Source organism: Diuraphis noxia, unplaced genomic scaffold, assembly GCF_037042655.1.
Source record: "Diuraphis noxia isolate RWA-SAM2 unplaced genomic scaffold, SU_Dnox_SAM2 contig0003, whole genome shotgun sequence".
NCBI lineage: Eukaryota > Metazoa > Arthropoda > Insecta > Hemiptera > Aphididae > Diuraphis > Diuraphis noxia.
In genome coordinates this window covers 78685099-78708859 of record NW_028301713.1, presented here as the reverse complement: position 1 = coordinate 78708859, position 23761 = coordinate 78685099, and the positions used below count along the sequence as shown (strand labels likewise).

At 27.3% G+C, this 23761-nt stretch overlaps 1 protein-coding gene across 1 annotated transcript in view; it reads right to left on the bottom strand.

Annotated features, from left to right (window-relative positions):
* The window catches only part of LOC107168213 (mind the gap), a 62223-nt gene that overhangs the window by 25187 nt on the left and 13275 nt on the right, over positions 1 to 23761 (bottom strand). The window contains exons 2-4 of the mRNA XM_089222880.1: positions 9671 to 9805; positions 5772 to 5914; positions 986 to 1771 (exon numbers count right to left, since the gene is read on the bottom strand). Coding sequence (XP_089079006.1) covers positions 986 to 1771; positions 5772 to 5914; positions 9671 to 9805 — 1064 coding nt within the window. The remainder of the gene's footprint in view (positions 1 to 985; positions 1772 to 5771; positions 5915 to 9670; positions 9806 to 23761) is intronic.

Below are 23761 nucleotides of genomic sequence, written 5' to 3'. Positions count from 1 at the left end.
CTTTATTTCGCGGTAATAAGCTTTTAAGGGGCGTCTTTTCAAAATACTTTTTTTCATTAACTTTACTTTAGTACTGTATGTTATTATTATATTTTATACTAAATTACTCAATTAAGAATATATTACGCTAATATAAACATGCCGTTTATAAATGAAATGGCAAATCTAACTTGTTAAATCAAATATACCTTACCTAGGTAATTTTGTTAATGTAAACATATCACAAACGAAGAAACTAATACAATTTAAAATGCATAAGATACAAGTACCTGCCTCCTATAATATTTATTTATATAATATATTAATGGCTATTATGAACTTCCAAATTATAAAAACGTGAAAGTGACATCAAACCAATTTTTTTAAATAAATGAAAATCGTATCTATAAGTTCGTTTTGAAATCAAGGAAATTTATAAATTAAGGTCTTGCGTAAGGTTTAAAAATTATAATAAAACACACACACATACACAATAGAGCCAAAACCACACTAAAACTAACTGTTAACAATTATTTTTAAAATGAAATGGCGATGACTAAAGAACAATATAAATGTATAATATTATTTGTATGTGTACATAATATTATATTATTTCGTTTCGTTTCGTTTTGCTATAACGGACAAAAGTTAATGCGTGCGTGCATATTAGACAATATAAATATTTATAATGTCAGTTATGAAAAAAGGGAGTAGTTGTAAACTGCAGATAAATGTATTGATGTTACTAATATATGATGATATTATATTGTTATGTTGATTAAAAAATAATGCATACACCATTGTCATTTTCTGATTTACAGACATAATATTATAATAAAAACTATTTATTATTGTTGATAATCTTAAACATTACAGTTCCAACTGCATGAGTGGCAGTTGATGGTTTTTAATAACCGCACGCAATTGTCGTTTATATTAGGTACCTTTAAAGTTTAAACAGTACAAATAATTGATTTTCTAACATGTTAAAATTTTGAATACTTACGTTGAATCGCCTGTTAGCCGCTTGTTGCATGGCGTTGTGGTAGTATACAGGCGAAAATTGCTGCTGCTGTTGCTGTTGCTGCTGTTGCTGTTGCTGCTGCTGCTGTTGCTGTTGCTGCTGCTGTTGCTGTTGCTGTTGTGGCATGACCATTGTTGGCTGTTGTTGCGGTTGCTGTGGTTGCTGGGACGTTATCAACGTCGGCTTTTGCTGTGGCTGCTGTGACATGACTACAGATGGCTGTTGCTGCGATATGATCATCGTCTGCTGTTGCGGCTGCTGCGAAATAAACATCGGTGATAAAAGCTGCTGCTGCTGCTGCTGCTGTAGCGGAGCAATAAACACCGGTGACGGCATTGTCTGACGTTGCGCTTGCATCAAAGCGATAGACGAGACAGGTTGCATTATCTGCGGCGCGGACAGTCGGCCAACCATTGGCGTCACTACGGAAGCCGTCGGTAATTGCCGATGACCACTGGCGAACGACGAAGGTTGCGCAGGCTCCACTGCGACTTTGGCTATGGACTCGGGTAGGGCGGCAAATGCTGGCACGGGAAGTGGCTTCAACAGTTGCTGTTGCTGTTGTTTTTGTTGCTGTTTTTGTTGTTGTTGTTGGTATTGTTGCTGCTGTTGCTGTTGTGCAGCCAATCTGACATTGCGCACCATGTTGTTGGCCGCGGCCATCAGAGGCCGGAAAGGCGGCACCGTGACGACGCCAACAGCAGTCCTACCGTTCATCTTGGCGTAAGCCGATCTGTCTTGGTTGTCATTGTTTTCTGTAGCGGTCGTCTGCGGGGAAAAAAAACCACTTTTGTGTTACAATTTTAAATTTTTATAATATTATAATGAAGTAAAAAAGTAATTATCACGTACACGCATGGGCGAGGTTATAAAAAAGAGAAGGGCTTTTTTAACGACATATCCGTGTTTTAATTGTACAAATATACACGCAAAGGCACCACAGACATTTTTAACGGTATTTTTTCCACAATGTTAATCACCGTCAGTGTCATCACCTGTTACCAGTCCGGGATTTTGTGGAAGTTTAAATTTAAATTTAAAAAAATATAAAATTATTCTAGACGTCGTGTCTGGAATAAACAATCACTGATTGCAAATTTCATTTTTATTTTTTCATGTCGAATACGTTCGGTCATCGTGTGAAATTGTAAGCGTAATGATAATTCAGCAGTGATTTGACGTTTATAATTCAATTAAGTAAACAGTTATCAATATTTGGTAGTTTATTGTGCATTTGTGCATTTGTGCATATTAATTTTTTAATTGCAGTATTAAATCAAAAAGTCACAATATATTTTTTATTTTTTATACTTGTATCATATCATATAATTTATAAAAACAAAAAAATATGACGTGTAACTACTATTGAATGGAATAGCGTGTAACATTGTATTTTTTAAGACATTTTTGAATTTATTAAATAAAATTTCATTAATTAAGAAAATAAATATTTGTATAATTAATACATAATAATAGCGATATTTTTTTTGAGCAGTTTAGTTTATAACAAATATCAAGTGTATCACATAGTTTAGTGGAACTAAATCAATTTATTTTATTTTTATGAATATCATTAATTTACAAAGATTTTTTTCTCTTTACGTACAAAGTATGTGTTTCTAACTACACTGAATGATATTCTGATGCTATCTTATAATTATAATTAGAAATGGTGAAATTTTTAACGTACACAAATTGTTGTACTTAGTCAAGTTTGTACGTTATTTTACCTTACACATTTTAAACGAACCTATTCCTACAAGTATTGCCATAACATTATATGCTCGGAGTCACATGCGTTTATGTGGCAGAATTTGGTCTGTATTGCACAGCAAAAAAATAAACACACACATATTATACAAAATTAAAATTATATACTGATATTTTTGTATATGTGGGAAACTAGTGTGTTTCATACAATAAAATCAAAAATATTTGCATTACATTTGGGTATTTCTCAATTTTTCCTAACATATCAAACGGATTTGGAATATGATGTAAGAGATTCGATTATAGGATCGATATGAAATTCTCAGAAAATATGACCATGATCCATGGACGGCACGTGTTGGATATTCGTTTTTTAGATTTAATTTTGGTTATAATATGGTTCTCCTTAAGAAATAATGATAAAAAATTATTGAAAATACCTTAATTTGTTCAAAATGTTGCTTTGCAGTGAAATCTCATAATATTAATATATTGTAGAAATAGTAATTTTTTTAAAGTAACAACTTTTGGGAATAACTAGTGATAGTTTAAACCATACTGTAAAATAGAAAGTATTTATATTTCATGATTCATGTCGAGATCGGGTTTTTTTAAAAATCATGTGAGCTGTGTGTGTTTGTCATAAATATAAATGAATTATATTAAATCATCATAATGGATATTCCCTTGAAAGTGACACAATATTATCTTATTTAGATAGTATAATACACTCATTTTTAAAAGTACTGATGTCTGATAGGTACTTGAAATGTATAGTACTAGTATATTCACACCACTTTAGTTTATAAGGCGTTTGTACGTATAGGTGCAATATACAGTATATTTAATAAACAAAACAAAATAGTCTACTTAATTCGTTCTTCATTCAATAGAGTATAAATAATATCGACTTAAATGGTAAATGTTATATAATTTTTGTAATAACACGGAGCATATTTTTGTTAAATATTATAAGATGACTTTATTTAGTAATTATTACCAATAAAAAAATAACAGATGAGTCAGATCCTACTCGTAACAATAAATTAATTATAGGTAATTATCGAGGTAGAAAAACTACGCTATATTTATAGTCAAGCACTGATGATAATTACAAATACATACATGACTAAAAAAAATGATAAATTTTTAGTATGTTTAAGAAATATTAAACAATAATGGAAAAGATCAAAATCAAGCAAAATAATTACTAACTTTCAAATATGTTTGGTTTTCCTAGTGATGTGCTCATAATAATACCTAGTTGCACAGGTGTTTAATGTTTATATTGATATGTTAAAAGCTGTTTTGTGGTATTAAGTATTATTTAGGTTATGCTGTAGATAATTAATAACTTTGTTCATTTTAGTTTCCTTTCTAAACGTTAGTTTGGATATATCACCGTTGTATCTGTCCGTTGGTTAATTACGAGTATGCAATCACGGATTATGAGAGAGTGTAGGGGGCACGGTCACGAGGACATTGAAGTCAAAAGCCTATCGTTATGCCTAAAATATGTATTTTTAACGCATTCAAAACAGTCAAAAAAGTTAACTAACATTTTAATAGGTAATAATTTTAAAATCAAAATGTTCTCAGTTTGATATCATGAATAATTATAAAATTATAGAAAATATTAAATTGATTTTTAATAATTGAGAATAATCTGATTAAGTTTATAAAATGAGAGTTGTGAACTACATTGTAAGTATTTATTATCTATATGATAATTCAATTTTTTTGGAGTTAAAGACGTAAGAGGGCTCACCAAGTGTACTTCCAATACAACTCTAACTATTTCCATATTATTCTATACATTAAATTCAATTTTGGCACAAGAAATTTCTCACGGATTAGCTGATGTATCATTACAATATTTAACCTACAATAGTCATATGCATCATGATTTACATATAATTTTTCAACTTTTTCCACAAATATTTCAATTTAATTCATATGCGTAGGTAAGCCTTAAGTATATATCGACAAAATTTTAAAAATTCACAATGAAATTAAAGAAACAACAATAACTGTTTTGGTTTTTAAAAAAAAATGTTTAAAAACTTAAAGTTGAAAAATCAAAATATTATTTTATTAAAATATATTCTATATTATTAAAACATTGGTTTTAATAAATTACATTATGAAAATCCTAGGATATTAGATATTTTTGTTATTCATAGAAAGTTATTATAAAATAACTGGGGAAGTCGCTCTGCTGTATATTAGAGAATAAGAGCATTGTTTAACACTCCACAACAACTATAGATCCAATTTTCTACCAGAAACTACCCTTAATGTTTAAGACTAAAGTATTTTTAATAGTCCTACTGACAGACCATAAAAATAAAATAAATAAACACACGCCAATTTATAGGTAACCAGAGTCCAAGAAAGTATTGATTGAGTCTTAAATTTTCACAATGGAAAATTGCTATAGGTAGATATAGAAATTTTTTTCCTGTGTGAATAATTTTTTTTTTTAAAACAACATTTGAAAACCAAACGACATAGCCATTTATCGCCATACAATATAATCAGGGCTTTTTTTCTCAAGGATTAAAAATTAACGTCACATTGAAAAAGTATAATACAACTAAATCACGGTGAAAATATTGTAAAACGTGTCGAATAATTTATTATGTTAAATATCGATTGGAAACAGTGTTTCCGTATTTCCGTGTACCTCGACAGTAACCTGCAATGGTATATAGAACAGGCACTAAGGTAGTCGTATTTTTTCATAGCCCGTGTCAACTGAATAATTTAAGACATACCGGAACTTCATAGCACCGTGACTGGAATATCGGACGAGACTATATTATGTAAAGTATTAGGGAATAAAAATAAAAAGTGACAATGGATTTGGCGAATGATCGCGACGCGTATACGACATGGGTATATTATTATCGTATGCGTAAATCTATGTCTACGTTTCCTGACCACAACCGTTAGTTAGGTAAAATATTATCCAACTTATAATGTGCCTAGAAATATGATGATACATTATACCTATGACAAATGTGCGTATTGTGCTTTATATTATAGGTATACTTACTGCTTGATTGTTCTTTTGCGGTAAGGACTGCAGAGGTTCAAACGATCCTGGCACTGGAAATCCATTGACTGAACGACGTTTACTATTTTGTTCCAAAGTCGAAAGCGATTCCTTGAATCCTAGTTCATCGGCTAATTGTATGCCTGTAAACCATAAAATTATGCAATGTGGGTTTGACATTTTTGGGAAGTACGTGTCGAAAACTCATTGCGGGCGATCGAAGTTTTTCAAATATTATAATATTTGAAAAACCATAATCCTACCGTTGAATCCCAAACGGCTCCCATCAAAAAATGTTTCACGAACAAGGTAATTTTCAAACGGCTCCCGTCGAAAAAAAATATACAAACATTAATTATTGTATAATTGTATTCTGCAATAATTATTGGACAATATTCACGCCTATCTTCTAAAACAGCTTACATAATAATTACGCGAAGTTATTACGCTCTTCTTAACGATGTTGTTATGTATTATACACAATTCTTATGTATCATATTTTTTAAATTTAAAATTTATAAAACGGAACACCGAAAATATAGGATATATTGATAATATTGAAAAACCAATACTTATACAATCTAAAATGCAAATTAAAGCTTGAAGTCATATTACTACACTGAGATCGAAAAAAAAACAAAAGCTCATTGAAAAATTCGTTAACGAGTTTTCATTAAATAAAATAGCACGCATGGACTATATAAAAAAATTGCCCCTAACAAATTTATCAGATATATGATTTTTTTTTTTTTTTTTTTTTTTTTTTTTATTTAAACATTTTTCACATTTTTTAAATATTTTTGTAACGTAAAAAATTTAAAATTTAATATTACACTATAAGCTTTTTTTTATATAATTTTAATAATTTACTTAGTGTACTCAAAGAAATTTTTAACCACACCTCTTTTAAGACGATCCGAAGTCAGTATAAAGTGGGAAGGTATTTATGCTGAAGAAAACCGGAGCCCTATAGGAATTTACCTGTTCGTTATACCATTTTTTATGGGAGCCGTTTGGAGATTGATCTTTTTGGAAAACGGAAGCCGAATGCTGGGCCAAATGTAAACTCCTACACTAATAACCTTTTAAAATTTTTACCCGAAAATCAAAGATACTGTAATCTCCTACATAGACATTTTTTTCCTTTAAAAAATATGGTAATATTACTTAAATTTACGATTTTGAAGTTGAAAAGCTCAAAAAACTAAAAATTATTATAACTTTGAAATATTGCAAATTGCTTTTATTTGATTTGTTAGAAAATATGCTATCTGACGATTAAGTCCAATAATATTGCGACTATTTATCTGAAAATTATATTTTTTCGTTTTCATTATTTCCTCCAAAATTGTGATCTTCTAATAATACTGCTAATGCATGTGAATCACATTTTCATTCAAGATTTAATAGTAGTTTTTATCATCATCATCCAAATCTCCATTTATTCGTGAAAGTTTTGAAAAATGTATGAACCGAAACATACATTAAAATTAGAAGCAGTCATACAACACAACGCAAACAGAAAAAAAAATTTTGAAATATCAATTTATACTTAATCAAAAAAATAAATATATACGAGTAGAAATTTCACGGTTAGAGTTTATCTCCAAAGTATGCCACAAAAATAAATTTATTTAATTTTTGTTTTAAACGTAAATGATTATAAATATTGTTTTATTAACATTTGTATCATATTTTTCAAACAATTTTTGTTTTATGTGCTAATATATTGCAAGACTGTTATTTTTTACAGCAATACGAGTGGTATTAATTTTTTGTAGGAGATAACACTAAAGTTGTAGCCTTGTAGGAGTTAACCATTCCCCAAATGTTGGGCTACCACCAATCCTACTGTAATGATAGCATGTAAGGTTATACAATCGCTAATAATAAAAACATATTCAAGCTTATACAAAGAATGATCTCTAATTTAGTTATCGCCATATTTGATCGATCAATATTAAAATTATTGAATGGTATGGCGTTTAAATGACTTTATCAGTTATCTGGAATATTTCGTATACCAGCTAGATATTATTATACAATATTTAACGCGATTAAATAGTTTACGTGTCTTTTATATATTATTATATGATTATTAAACCTAGTAGAGGGTCGAAGATTGGAAAGTCTGATACACCTTAATTTTGTGGGAAGGACATTGAATTGTCTTTTTTTTTAAATCATATTTATAACAAGCTTATAAAGAATCTTGTATTAAATTTTTAAGTTTTTTAACTGAGCAAACATTTTAAAACTCAAGCATTCATAAAATGAATGGCATTCCAAATTTCTATAAACATTTTTTTTTAAATCTTAAGTATTTATGGTTACTGGTTTGAACATAATTCTAATTACAATAAAAATTATGAAATCATTTTTGCCAAAAATGTTTTATGACACATGTAAAAATGTTAGTGTTTCTTTATTTTTCCCAATTATTAGAATATTTACCAGTAATTTTTATTTTTAACTATCCAAAAAACCAACAAAATTTCCGTTACCACCAGAAAAGTTATTGAAGTAGAAAACCTAAGCGTTTTTATTGCTCTAAAAGTTGATGACAGGTACAAAGAACACACATCATTGTAAAATCAATACTTTCATCTCTTCGTGGTATGGAATATGAAATTTTTGCTCTCAAAATATTATTAAATTTAAACGTAGGTATTGCAAATAATCGTTGTAAACACTCCCATGTATGTAAACCATTATGATATGGAATGTAACTTTTCAAAATATTTGGTATACAAGAGAGGTTGAATTTCAAATTCAAAATCGTAAAATTATTTTTAAGTCTAAAGTGCACGTTACATATTTTTCATTTCAATTCACGAAATAGTTACAATAGCTATATAATAATATTTGTTAATAAAACTCAGTTATGTTTAGTTAGAAAATTTAAATGTAAAAAATAAAAATTATTTGATATAATAAGCTGGTATTATTGAAGCATTTATAAAAGTTTACTATTTAGTTTTAAATGTTTTTAAAACCCAATTTTAAAAAGTAGATATAGCTCATAGTTTCAAGCCACAAGCACTTTAATCGTTTTGTACTAGTTGCTCAAATATCGTTTTATTCTGGTAAGCATTTTGTTGAATTATAATACTGCAATCTTTAACTATGATGCGAATTCTTTAAAAAAAATATATTCAGTTGATACTTTTGGGGGTGGTAAGTAAAAGTTTTCAGTTCTTTTCAAAATAATGAAAAACACACAAAAAAAATGTATGTGGAATCAGTTTTTGACGAAAAAGATTTTATCATTCTGTTTTCATTCAAAAAATAATAATTGTAGAAACTATTTTTTCAAATATTTAAATCAAAAGTGTCTAAATGTTTAGGTGATATATTAAATATTTAAAATATTATTGAACTTTTGAGCTATGATTTAAATTAATTTTAAATGATTGAACTATTTCTATTCATTTCTATAACAATTTTTCTTAAGTCATAAAGTTTGAAGATTCAATTCAAAGTTGATTATGTAAGTTCATCTCTTAAAAAAATGAAGCGTAATACTCTCTAACGATGTTTTATCTAAAATGATTTCTATTTTTCAATACTCATAACTGTAATTTTGAATAGATATAGAAATTATTAACACTTATAATTGATTTAGTAATATTAAATTCAATATACTAATGACATTTTTCAGATAAAAAATAATTTTGTTAATAAATTAATAATGATTCTCGATGCATTTGACATCATTATGAATTGTTTGTAATTAATTGACATATGGTTTGTATTGTATTTGATGTCGATGATCTGTTGGCAATGAATAAAACTTGTAAACATTAACCCCTCCACATTATTAATGTGAGCTAATTGCTCAGAAAAAAATATATGTCCAAAAATTATTTCAAATACAAAAATTTGATGAGTACGCTTACCAAGTCCAACGTATCCTTTAAGGCCTCCAAGATTTCTCACACGAAATAATCCAGATTTTTTTAGAGCACAATTGATTGACAGCCCAAAATCAGTTTCGAAAACACATGTTGATTTTACACATCTCCATGTCATTCCTGCAAACAAACGATCATAAAAACAATATTAATTCTGGAGTTGTATAGCGCTTACTGCCTACTATATTATTATAGTAATGAGATGGTATTCATTATGCTAATACTGAAAATGCTTAAAATTGACATTTCAAACATGATTAAACATTTACACATCCAATTAATTTTAATTGCACCGATAACGTTAAAATGAAAGGACGCGTCATATTATATTATGGTTTAATATGTTTTAGACAAGTGAAAGCTGTCGTACTATAAGCCCATGACCAGTATGAATCGACAATTTATTATATGATTTTCATACTGTGATCGATTTGTGCATATTATTATTATTATACAGTTATAATTCGTAGAATTGTAATTAATGTGTTTTTACAATACTTGTCAAATAGGTACCATGGCATGTACAATGGGTACATAATTATTATTAAAACCTATACAAATTATATACGTACTCCTAACTTTCCACACTAAACTTGTGATTACAATATAATATATATATATACAAATATGGTACTTTAATGTAAGTGACTACCGACGTTACCTATAGTGTATCATAATTGCTATAATGTTTAGAAACTATCAAATAATGTTTATTTGTATAGATTCCTATAACTACAATAGAAACTATTGTAATGATACATAGGTTATGAACTGTTTTCTTTGATAGAAATAAACAGGTGTTTCAATGTTATTACCTAGTGTAAGATGAAAAACCCGTAGCTTAAACTCAAATAATAATAATAAAAAACAAATAGGACAATTATTCGGCCATCGAGACATCTAAAAAATAACATGTCTGAGGTAGGTAACAAAATATAATTAGGGGTGCTATTAATTTATAAAAACTATATTTTTAACAAGGTAATTTTTGAAAATTTACCATAAACGCTTGAAAAAATGTCGTCGATAATTATTTAGAATATGTAAAAACATAACAATATTATGATGTACGTATACTATTTGAAATTAACATAATTATTCAATAGGCATGCTTTTATCGAGTACCGGCGAAGTGTTTGGTAATTATTATTAACCTTATACTCGCACGCTTACTCGGTTACAAACTGAATCTTGAACATAATAAATATATATTATACAATATAATACACAAAAAGGTTTAAGTCGATGCAAGTTAAAACTATTACAATTAGTAAATAGGTAAAGTGCAAAATATAAGTGGAGTGTTTTTCGTTTGATCGGCTTTATATACGTTTTAGCCACCTATATATTAATAATATGTACCTGACGTAAGACATATTCGAAGTTGTATCACTGTTTAATTTTTATATTGTTCGATTTCAAAATCTGACTCGCGAATGAAACTTCTTCAATGAATCTCATTTGTTCAAATATTTAACATCAAGCAAAATTACCTACTCCAGTTAATAAATAACTACGCTTTTTAATTCGCACTAGTTCAATGTATAATATTTATTGCGTTCAAACTTAAAATGTGAAATCAATTTTTAAGAATCAATTATACACGCTTGTTCGGGTTTGTACACGACCTGACCCAAAGACCAACACGTGACCCATAAAAAATGTGGAGTTTGACTTTTTCACACGACTTGGGACAGGACACGTTTGTTGGTTGACTTGCACACACGTATACACACACAAAAAATCTTACTGTTATCGGTTTTTATGACAACAATGTGTAAAAGGTCATGTGTTCTAGGTGATTATATCTGCATAGATATTAATACTATTTTAGTCGAAGGCATGTTGAAATCATTCTTATAGAGTATCGCCCAAAACGCTATGAATATATGCATTATAGTGAAGTGTACTAATCCGTATTAAATCTTGTAATAATTACCATGGTTTTAAATCTTTGGGAATCGTGGTAACGATTGAATGCGTTCTAGTCAAAACAGTATTACGTTTATTAACAATATTAATAATAATACCTACGTTGGTGTGCATAGGTAGGTATTTAGAAATTGCGTTTTTACACAAAGTATATAATTTGTTGAGTGCTTACGACACGTGTTATATTTATTTTCGGCATGTTAGCTATATTATTATTTATAATATTGTTATGGTATAAGCGTATAGCCTCCAGTCGCATTCACATGGGCATATTTTAGCGATAAATAAAACACATAAAATCGTGAATCATTTAATAATAATAATAGATATATTAATGTAGGAAGTTTTTATTAATAGCTAAATGTCTGTTTAAAAAAATGTGTACTAATAAACAAGATGTGGGTTTATTACTTAGAAAGTACAAAAATATTATTATATCTCGGCTTCACCGACAAATGCAGTTACATATTATTATAACTGTTAAATTACCTTGAGCCAGTATTTCGAGATTTTATATTTTAATATGCTCAATAGCCATTGAAACATTTGTAAGATTATTAATCGATATGGAAATATGAAATTAAATACGTTAAATCGCTTGCATTATGCCATGAACCTAATGTGATGAATCACTCTCAAGACTGTTAAGTTGTATCTATTCAAATATAAAGAATAGCGTCGGCACAATCGAAAGAACACAAAAAATTATCAGTGCATTAAAGTCCTTATAATACAAGTAGGTTGAATGAACATTGCATAACTTAAACCATTTATTATATTAGTTCATTATTATTTTTGATTTAACCATTTAAGTTTCGGGTGTTTAATACAAAGTTAAACCACAATTACACATTACATTTATACATAACATTAAATTTTAGAGTGCAATAAAATGGAATCGCTTCACAAAACAATGATCGTGCATATATAATATTTAAATAAAACATTTAGAAATTTACTTTTGTAATTTGTAACTTGTTCCAGTTGAAACGCACCGAAAGACTATTTCGGTAATTGGCGTACGGGATGTACGTGGGCTAAGAAATTACAAAAACAAGATCGAATAATTACAACTAAACTCAACCGTATTCGGACTATGTGAACATGTTCCATCACTTAAAAATTTCAATGAATATTTTTAAATTTAAATCTACATATGTAGCTGAAAAAAAATCAAAGGACCTTGAGCCAACAAACTGCCTAGTTACTAAATATTTAAATTATCAAAAGCTACAGTCATACCCGGTCTAATTGTAACAATCGAATTAAATGTGTTCGATGTGATATACACAAGTTGTGAGCTTTGTAACCTGGGTAGGTTTCTGTCATCTGACCAAAGTGTGATACTCTTGTCAAATGTTAAAATGTGGCATCTTCAATGGTAATTATACATCATGAAAAACTTATAAACAACTTCGCAGCCAACTAATATACCAATGAAAAAAAAAAAAATGAACCGTTAATAAAAATAATCAACATTTCGATACCAATATGTACAATTTAATTTCTGATGGAAGCTCAAATTTAAATAATATTTCCGACTAAACTTATTTCACCAAATCGAACACCAAACACTCAAAAAATAAAAATTATATTTTCATTATAATATGATTGTGTATGCATTGTAGATATAAGTACAACGTTTGTGTTAAATTAACTTATTTTTAAATCAATTTAGAACTCTTATCGAAACTTATTTTAACTTCCCATTTATTTCACTTCTAACAAATGTTATCCTTTATCAAGATTATTATGAAGCAAATACTGATAAACATTAAAAAAAAATATATTTAAATATTCACAGAACGATATAAAAATGAATATCATGTTAGTACAGAAATCAAATTTAAAAAAAAACAAATTAAAATCAAATTGAGGCGCTGTTGCTCATTAGTAAACAATTTCATGAGTGTTCAATTATTTATTTACATGCTTTTTTATAAGATCAAAATGATTAATTTAATAACGGCCTGTTGCGTTAGATATTGCACACACACACACACTGCACTGAATGACTTGAAATATTAATATGTTTAATGTTGTACGCATAATATTATTTAATGAGAAGACGTTAAATAGGCATAATATTATGATTTGCATAAATATTTTCAAACAAAAATAGTGTATGTAAATTTTAATGTCAACATTGAAGTGAAAAACTAAAATATATACACTGTCTAAGTGGTTTTATGTAAAAGATTATGCTCATCATAATTTCCACGATAAAGTTTTTCTGTTCTCCTGATGACGAGTATCCAAACCGCATGTCATGGCATATAATTTCACTCGCTTTGGACGTCTTTCGCGTGTTTACGTATTATCGAACCATGGTCACCACAATTGGTTTGTCGAAAGTCTTGTACCACACTTTAAATCTACATTTATGAAACGTGCCCGCGCTTGTACGCGCGTGTGTGTGTAAGTGAGTTAGTGAGTTAAACATTACGCGTGTGGTGCGCAGAGAAAGTATACACAAATGTTTGTATAGTGGTTAAAAATTCAGGTTTCGGTAAATTTTTTCTCGATCCCCTTTTATCCAACAACATTAAGTGTAAAGAAAACCTATTGAATTTTGGAATTTGGTTCACCGGGATTAGTTAGCTAGTTGGGCGTGACCGTGTACTGTATACAAGGGATCAGTGTTTTTGCCCCGTATAAGTTATATGCTTATGAGCACGACGAACGTGAGTCATAAAAGAAAGTAGTGAGATGGGGTGAAAAAATATCAACATGGCATCCGTTGTAAATATACATATAGGTGTAAGCTGTATGTAATAATATGAATAAAAATATATTATATAGCATGATAATATGTTGAATATAATATACGCAGATATATGCACTATTCATTGGCATAATATGTCTATATAGACGGTATCGAAGGCTTGCAGCGTAAGCGTTTGTTAATGGGTTCATATTTTTATAATGTTATACTATTATTATTTTTACTTTTCAAAGTATTTAATACCGACGAAATGTCTAAGATTACGACGGTAAACTTCAAACCGACTTATTATAACCAGTTTCCATAAATCATGTTGAATATTCAAACGTAGATTATGTAGGTACTGATGTATCGAGCCATTATTATATTATTATAATCACACTTCGGTGACTCGATACTAAGAACATATCATATTTTACACTTACTAATCGTCTATAAAATGTTTCGCCGACAAATTGACTATAATACCTATCCTATGTCCTATTCAACTTTCCTTATTTAAATCTTACAAACTCCGTATGATTTATGTAATGAAAATGTACTTTCTAATACAAAGACGGTAATCAACTTATACACAATTAGATAAAATGTATCAAAAATCAAATTAGAAAAAAATGTAATACTATAATATATTATAATAGGTATATTTGAGATATAATAAACACTACATTTTAATATTACTACGTGACTAATCAAAAAAGGCGTACAATATTGATTAAGAATATAATTGTGAATAATTTTAGTGAATGTATTATTATGAGGTAAAGCTAAGTTCTTAAATCATGTGCATGATTAACAATAAACGCAATGATTCAATTAGCTGACCAGAATCGAAGGTCTAAAAACTGCTTTCACAAATGACGAATACTATTCAAAAACGAGATAGATAAAAATAAAAAACCATGTCCGCCAAGAAAATTGAATATTTACACAATCAGTGGAGAAAAAATATCGGTTTTTATCATTAAATTAAAAACGTGACTTGATCAGTAATAGAAAGCTCTAAAACAATACCACATTTTCAAATTATATATGTAATACTATAATATAATATAATTTATCACTCAACAAATACATCGAAACATATCTATTTAAATGCGATTGGCTTTAAAAATATGGGCCATGTTTTGTGAATGTATCATGAAAAAACATTCCATAAAATAATTATTCAAGTTTTATTTGTGTATTACAATTTTACTAGTATATTTATTTATAGAAGATTGATAACATAATAAATATTGAAAATATTTTTAAATTAATTATTATTTGATTTTAATAATAGGAAATATGAAATCATAATTTATTCAAAATACAATTTACTATTATTTGATTAATTAACGCGATTAAATATTTTTTTTTCTGATATATAATTACGATTTATTATAATTTATGTTTAATATCACAATTAAAAATATACTAGTTAAATACCTACTTAATAATTAATATATATTTATATGTATTGTACTAAGAACGTTTAAAAAAGTTATGAATCAGTTTACATAGGTAATAATATTACTAACTGTTTTAGTCGTACACTTATGTGGCAAACCAGTTTAAATCAATTGTTTGCAATGTCTCTGTGGAAGCCACGTTCCTCTTGTAACGGTATACGTTCAATAACCCGAATTCCAAATTCCAATACTTAATAACATAGAAACTAACAATCAATGTATTTCTAACAATTATTTCTACTACAATTGGAATATTTTTATTTTTATAAAATAATTGATAATTATGAATTATAAAAACATTTTTTTTTTTTTTTTTTTTTTAATTATACGTAGTACCATAAATTATTTCAAATGAAAGGCGAATAATACAAATATATGGTAGGTGTATATTACATACGCCTGAAAATATTTAGTTGAATTCATAGCAACTTTTATCAATGTATCTTATATGCATTATATTGTATACAATCTGAATATTAATATGAAACTGGTTTTCAAATAACCACATAAAATGAAAATGTTATTCCGTTTTGTTGAAACGCTAGATATATACATTATTTCCATAAAGCTATTACTATTTACTGTTAGTTTTGAACACTTAGTTATCGCAAAGCCATGACTATGGTAGCATTTTGTAAGATGCATCTAAAGAACTGTTATCCAAGTTATTGGAGTAGGACGGTGTACAACAAAATATTTACAGAATTCAGCGCTGTTAAGCATTCAAATAACATACTAACATAGTAACACGTGGTATACGTATGATGTATAATAATTTCATTAAACAGAAATAGGTAGGTATCTTAAGTATTTTAGTAGATAATAATAACATACATGCTAGATTACTATTTGTAACAGATATATAAATCATAGTAATTGTATAATAATATAATTAAACGTGGGGAAATTAAGATTCTTTTCATTTTTTTTTTTTAAATAGTTATAATATATTTATATGCGTGGTGAATTTATATTTAATGTTAGAAAATATGAAAAGAAAATCAATTTAGTAAATTGTATTTAGAAAAATTTTATTAATACTACATACGTAGAATAATGGTGTAAATAACAAAGCAACAATAATAACACTATTTTTTCGTGGTTTTACTTTTGAAAAAGTATTTTACATTGCAAAAAATGATTTTATATCGTGGATCGTGTAATATGTCGTTATTTTTAAACGATTATAGACTACATCCGAAAACCAATCAGGGAATTTGTGTACGGATATATTTCTTGTAAATTGTGATAAGATTTTCAATTTAGATTGGTTTTTAAAAGACGTGTAGTACAGACATGTGTAGTATAGACATGTGTCCAATAATATTATTTTTTTTTTAACCATAAATAACTGATTAATCACCTGTACTTTAACTATATTTCTTCGTACGTTTTACTATTACTCTACAGTCTGTAGTATAAATAGTTTTTAAAAAAAAAAACCTTCCTTAGACTAAAACAACACAACTTTGATGGTTTTAAAATAATTTATTGTAATTATTATTACATTTATTGATATTTTTAATTAAGTATACTAGAATACATAAAATTACTTTATATTTTGTATATATTTATACAATTTTAAAAATATCATACAACTTAATGTATATAGGTATATCTCAACATATTGTAATATAGGATCACCAGGTAGCATTTATTAACAATTGAAAATCGTATAAAAATTAAAAATATTATGTTGTTGTTGGACTTTTTGACATAAGCAACGGTTTTTAATAGGTACCCTCTACTCGTCACAATTCATCAGTATAAGTACTACCCGTGAGCAATAAGATTAACTACTGTGGCTATTGGCATTGTTTTATTGAAAAATCGGAAGTTCGGGCGATCAGAATACCGGTAAAACTATCGCGGTTATTAATGTCTTATAGGAGGTTGAATAGATTGATAATAAAATGAACAGATATACCTAATAACACGTGTGGATAATATTTTACATTGCAGTACTTTCTCTTGGACTCCCACCAACTCTTGACGCACACGCACATGGTAGGATGTATTACCACTTATATATAATACGACTTTGTATAATGTATAGGAAAACACACAAATCTAAAACACGTGTGTGTGTGTGTGATGTATGTTCACATACGAGCGAAATGGAACCTTGAGTTTTGCACCGATTTACTTCAAGGTTAATATTATGTCCATGTTTTTATTACGAAATTATAATAATAAATAACGACGACAAAGACGTGCGCCATAATGGTGTATGTCCATTGACCGCACACGCAATATGGGTCATCTTCTAACAATCGATATCGTGTTGGACACTCGTCATTCATATAAATGGTTTTTAAAAAACAATATTGATAACAACTTACTAAATTTACAATAGAATATCGGTATTTTACCATTATTTAATTTGTATTTATTTTATATGATTTATGTTATTTTTAATACGATCTATGACAAGACACATAATAGTACACTACTATTATACACTATACTACCTATATTATACTATTATTATGATATTATATTACATTAGCAAGTAGGTATGTGTGTGTTTACAGTTTAGATTTTAGAACGTAAATCAGATACTTGATATAAATATTTAAGACAATGTGCACGAATAATGTTCAAATTTTTATATCTTTCTTTCAATCGTTCGTCTTTAAACACAAAATGTAAAGTATTTAAATTTAGATGACTATCTATAAGTTACAGCATATGCGATATATATAGTATTATAGTGTATACCACCAGGCACCAGCACTGCATGTTTATTCAAACTTCTAGGACCAATGGCCAGGTACGATGATTCAGTACAATTTATAGTATATATATATTATTGTCAAGGAACTTCTAACCACCGAAGAAATGTCAATCAATGAATTGGCGAAGTCAATATTGATTATCGCAGTCATGTTCGGTCACTCATAGAAACTTGAAATTAATTTTGGTGTTTTTTTAAACGTTTTGTAAAAGTTTTATTATTGTTTCTGAACCGCAAAGTCCAATATTTCATGTAACTATCGATATGCGCGAAAAGTGATTCGGTTAGCACGTACGAATGTACGATATTTTACTTTACATTTTCACATTCTACATGTATAAACACACTACACGCCATCCATAATCTTAAATCGGTACCATCTCGTAGTCACATCAATGTTATTGAGACAGCTGTTGTTACACAAATAAAGAAGATCATCCGCTTATCCGTTTAAAAATCGGACAAAGTCTATCGTATACATTCGATTATTAATTGTTGTACTTTATGTCAAGTTCAAGCTTGTACTTGTCTTATAAAACTGATATATCAAAACAAAATATTATCATCAATTATTTCAAGAAACATAAAATCGAGTATAAACTATAAACCAAAATATAGGTACATTTTGGAAATAAAAATTTCTTAGCTATAAAATAATTTACTGTTTATTTTGAACATAAAACATAGTTATTTGAAAATGTATGTTTACTTTTTATTATTCAAGTCAGTTTGATAGGAATTCAACCTAGTAAATGAGAAAAAATTAAATACCTAAGTACTCAAATTTATAACCATTCTGTAAACATTTAATGAATTATAAAGACTAATTTAAGAGTGAGCCAATGACCACTTAAATAACACGATTTATTAGCCCATTTTCGGTTCAATATATTGTATTAAGTCATTGAATAAATAAATAATTTATGTGACCCATCAGTAGATATAGGATTATTAGTTAGTATATGATTGTTAATTGAACAGTAAATTATGTTTTATTTTAGTTACTTAAACTCCCTACTCTCAACACAAGCTTTTGCTTAGGTATAGAGAGTAGGTATCAACTTAAAAATTTATGTAAATGCTTTGTATATTGTATATATATATGTATAATTGAAAATAAATAAATAAAATAAATCATCAGTTAGGTAAACCAATTACAATATTATATATCAACAAAATAATGAATACCATTTTGGATTTGAATCTATACGAAGATTAAACAATTTTACATTCACATTAGCATATTTTAAAGATATTTTATTTCTGAAAATTACATTAAATTCATGGTATAACTAGTGTGAATCGACAACACTTTTTTTTATTATTTAACAATACACCTCAACTGGTTTATTAAAATTAATATTATAGTTTACTTAATTTTTACAAAATAATAAATTTTAAATAGGTGAAAAATTGATACAATAAGTTTTAAGAGAAATATGTTTATATTTTGTGATGAGATATTATAATTTTTGCCAATGCTTTTACATTTTATGCAGAAGGCTGGTCTCTTTGAGAAATTCTATAAGTGATGATGTTCTCTCTTCGTTTGGTACAAGTATTTCACACAGATTGTTGATGAGCATTAGTTCGTGTCTGGCGTTTTTTGTGAGGAGGTATTCAGTTAAACATGACAACATAACTATTACAATAAAGTATCCATTAAAATTAACCCTTGAAATTTGAAAGTTATAATATAAATTAATAAAATATATCGATAATATTTATAATTTTTTCCTCATATGCACCTACTCCAAAGAATAATTTAATTATTGATTTTTGATTCGAGAATACTATCATGGATTTGTTTCAATTTTTTAACTAAAAATAAATATTCAAATATTATATTACGTTCTAAAAAAATATATATAAATTAATTTTTCATAATAACAATAATTTATTTTACGGACTAAATCTTTATATACAGATCACCTATCTGTACATTTTTATCAAGTTAATTAATTTGTTTGCAAAGAATTTTTTTTTCAAACAACGGCTAAAATGTTATGTCACCAAGAAATGTTTCTGACTTATGTGTTGCAACAAAGAATGCCATTGTTTATGAGGAAAATTACTTATGGTAACAATTTTGTATCTTCAATTGAACCATTAGGTAGGTAATGTTGGTTATAAAATCGTTATAATATAAAATTACATCATGTTTATTGTCCATCATCGTCCAAATAATTGTAATGGATATAAATGTTTATACCTACTATTAATTAGAAGGATATAACAACCATCGCATTATATTGTAGTATATTTTGCATTTATACAGTAGATAAATTATATTCTAAATATTTTTGATTTTAAAAGAACTTGGAATGAAAAACGTCACAAGTGATTAAACTAAAAAATAAATATAGCTTTCACCCAAGGTCTATTTGAACGATTTTTATATCTTTCTCCCTATTTCTACCTCTCATCCCTCCTAAATTTATACAGTTATTGTATGTCATATTTATGTATTATCTCTCTCTCTCTCTCTCTTTACCCGTTAAATTCTCAATCATACATATTTCAAAATGTATGCTATATGAATGCCGAGTCACTTTCTCTAACGTCTTATCAAACATTTCTGAACCTAACTATTATTAATCAAAAAATATTGTATTGACAGTCTCTTATTTACTAACGCGATACCACCTACACAATTGGTTAATTACGTTATGAACAAATATCACGAATTTAATTATATAAATAAAAGTAATCTCCTTATCATTTTAATTTAAAAATCAATAACATTTTTTTCTGAACAAATTATCTATTGCATTTAACTATATGTTTCTATGTTGTTTTAATTGATAAAATATCTATATTAGGTTCCTATAAACGTATTATTTCCTAGGCTCTAAGGCTTTTTTTCTAACATTCATGAATTCATGATTAATTCAAATAGTCGATTCTGTCTGTTTATACATACAATATACACAAAGGTATATATTAGTGGTAATATTCTGTGCACCATCAACGAAATTTTTATGGTTGTTAATATACTATACAAATATTTGCAACTTTCTGTATAATATGAATTATAAGTTATAACTAGTCGATTATTATTAAACAAAGAAATTTTATTTAATTTAAAAAAATAATAATAAACGCATAGAACTACAGAACCAATATTACATATTAAACTAAAATATATTTGGTAAAACTCATACCCTTCATTTACCTATATCACATACATCGGCGATATAGGTATCATACTGTGATCACACATATCTCTTGGTTTAGTTGGTGTCTGTTAATTGAATGATTTAAATAAATTAAATTAGTTGTAAGGCAGTAATGGGACATTTTTACTACTGGGAATTATAATCATCAAGTATTATTTTTGTGACGATTGATTTAGGTAGTTAGGTTATATTGGATTAAACATCGCACCATTGAAATTTTATAGCACCTAAATACCTTATTAGTATTCATCCATGAAATGTTTAATTAATATAACTAAGTTTGCATTTTATATATTTTATTTATTTTTTAAAATTTCGTTTCGTTAGTTTATTTCACGGACATTAGGTAGGTATTTACTTTTGAACCGTTTTAAAGGAGTGGACTAATTAGATATAATCAGGAAACATTAATTATAATGATGAAATTAGTTTTCAGATACGTCGTGCTACTTTCTATATAGGTACAATCAAATAGGAACGACATAAATAATAATAATAATAATAATAATAATCTTATACTTAGTACTTGTATTTATATTCTATACATGATTCTTAATATATAATATATATTATATATGATATAGTTTGATATACGTATGACACTACGACATAAAAAATATATTACTTACTATCTATATCCTATAATTATATACAGGTATACGTTTTGCACTATTTTCACTGGTATTATGTAATCATATTGTGCCCTAACAGGTACCTAATAAAGGTAGGTAAGTAAATATATTTGTAGAACGTCAATATTATTTACTATTTTTAATCCAAACTTAATGATTTTTAATTTTCATATTGTGTGTTATGAGTTAGACTTGTTTGTAGTTATTTTTTCAAATTCTTTTAGTAAGAAAAACTACTCATGAATTACAAAAAAAAAAATAAGTTAAAAAGTCGTTAAAAATAAAATCAGTTTTTGTTTGTTTATTGGTTAAAAAATAATATTAGTATAGAGATTTAAATATATGAAAGCAATTTAAAATATTGTATATACAGTTATATAAATTGTAAAAATCATAGGTAAACTTTACTAATTTAGTTACATTTCTATGATCACACGCCTACAATGTTTATCAGCAAAATTTAATTTTTCAAACGCGAAAAATACAAATAATTGTAGTTATGTGTAAATCTATTTTATATTTTAATTAGACGTGATGAATATTGGCGAGACTTCAATAAATAAAAATCCTCGCTTCTAGAACGTTATATTTGTTGACAGAATTCAAAAATCTTTTATAATCCATGTCACATTTACACATTTTTATATTTTAGGTAATACAAAAGATAATCACTAGTGACTATGATAGACTTAGTATGTAAACAGCATTATAAAATTATTACCATAGTAAATATTTTAATGTTAACAACAACACAGCAGAAAGCACTTATTCCGTTAAATGTAATGGGTCGTTTGTTCTTCACATTATATGTGAACTGAATACTATGCACTTCTATATAAATTGTGTTATCGACTTTTAAATCTAAACTGATAATAGTTCTGTTAACCTATATTACTAAAACGCTTCTAAAATTTATTTTCAGACTTTTAGAGCTGTCCTTGATAAAAATCATAAAATTCGATCGCATAACAAAAAGATATTTAGGAGTAATATTATACGGTTTATATTATAGTTGAATGAAAAATTCAGAAACAATCAATCATTTTTTCTGTCGAGGTAACACATATATTTTCTTAACATATATAATTCCGCTTAATCAATCCTTAAAACGAGTTGGATGCATTTTCTTTCTTGATGGATTTTATACATACCATACAATTTTATCAAAATGTAGAACTAGACAAACATATATATATATATATATATATATATATATACAAAATTGATAAACGCTAATTTTTTCACTATAAATCACATCAACCAACCAAATTTTCGAAACCCTAGTATATTTTTCAAATGCCGGTTTATCGTATAATTTTTGTTTTTATTTTACTTGATAAATCACGCCTGTCACATATCATGTACTATTATCATATAAGCTTATTGTGCAAATTGTACAGATTGTTTATTTCAAATAAAA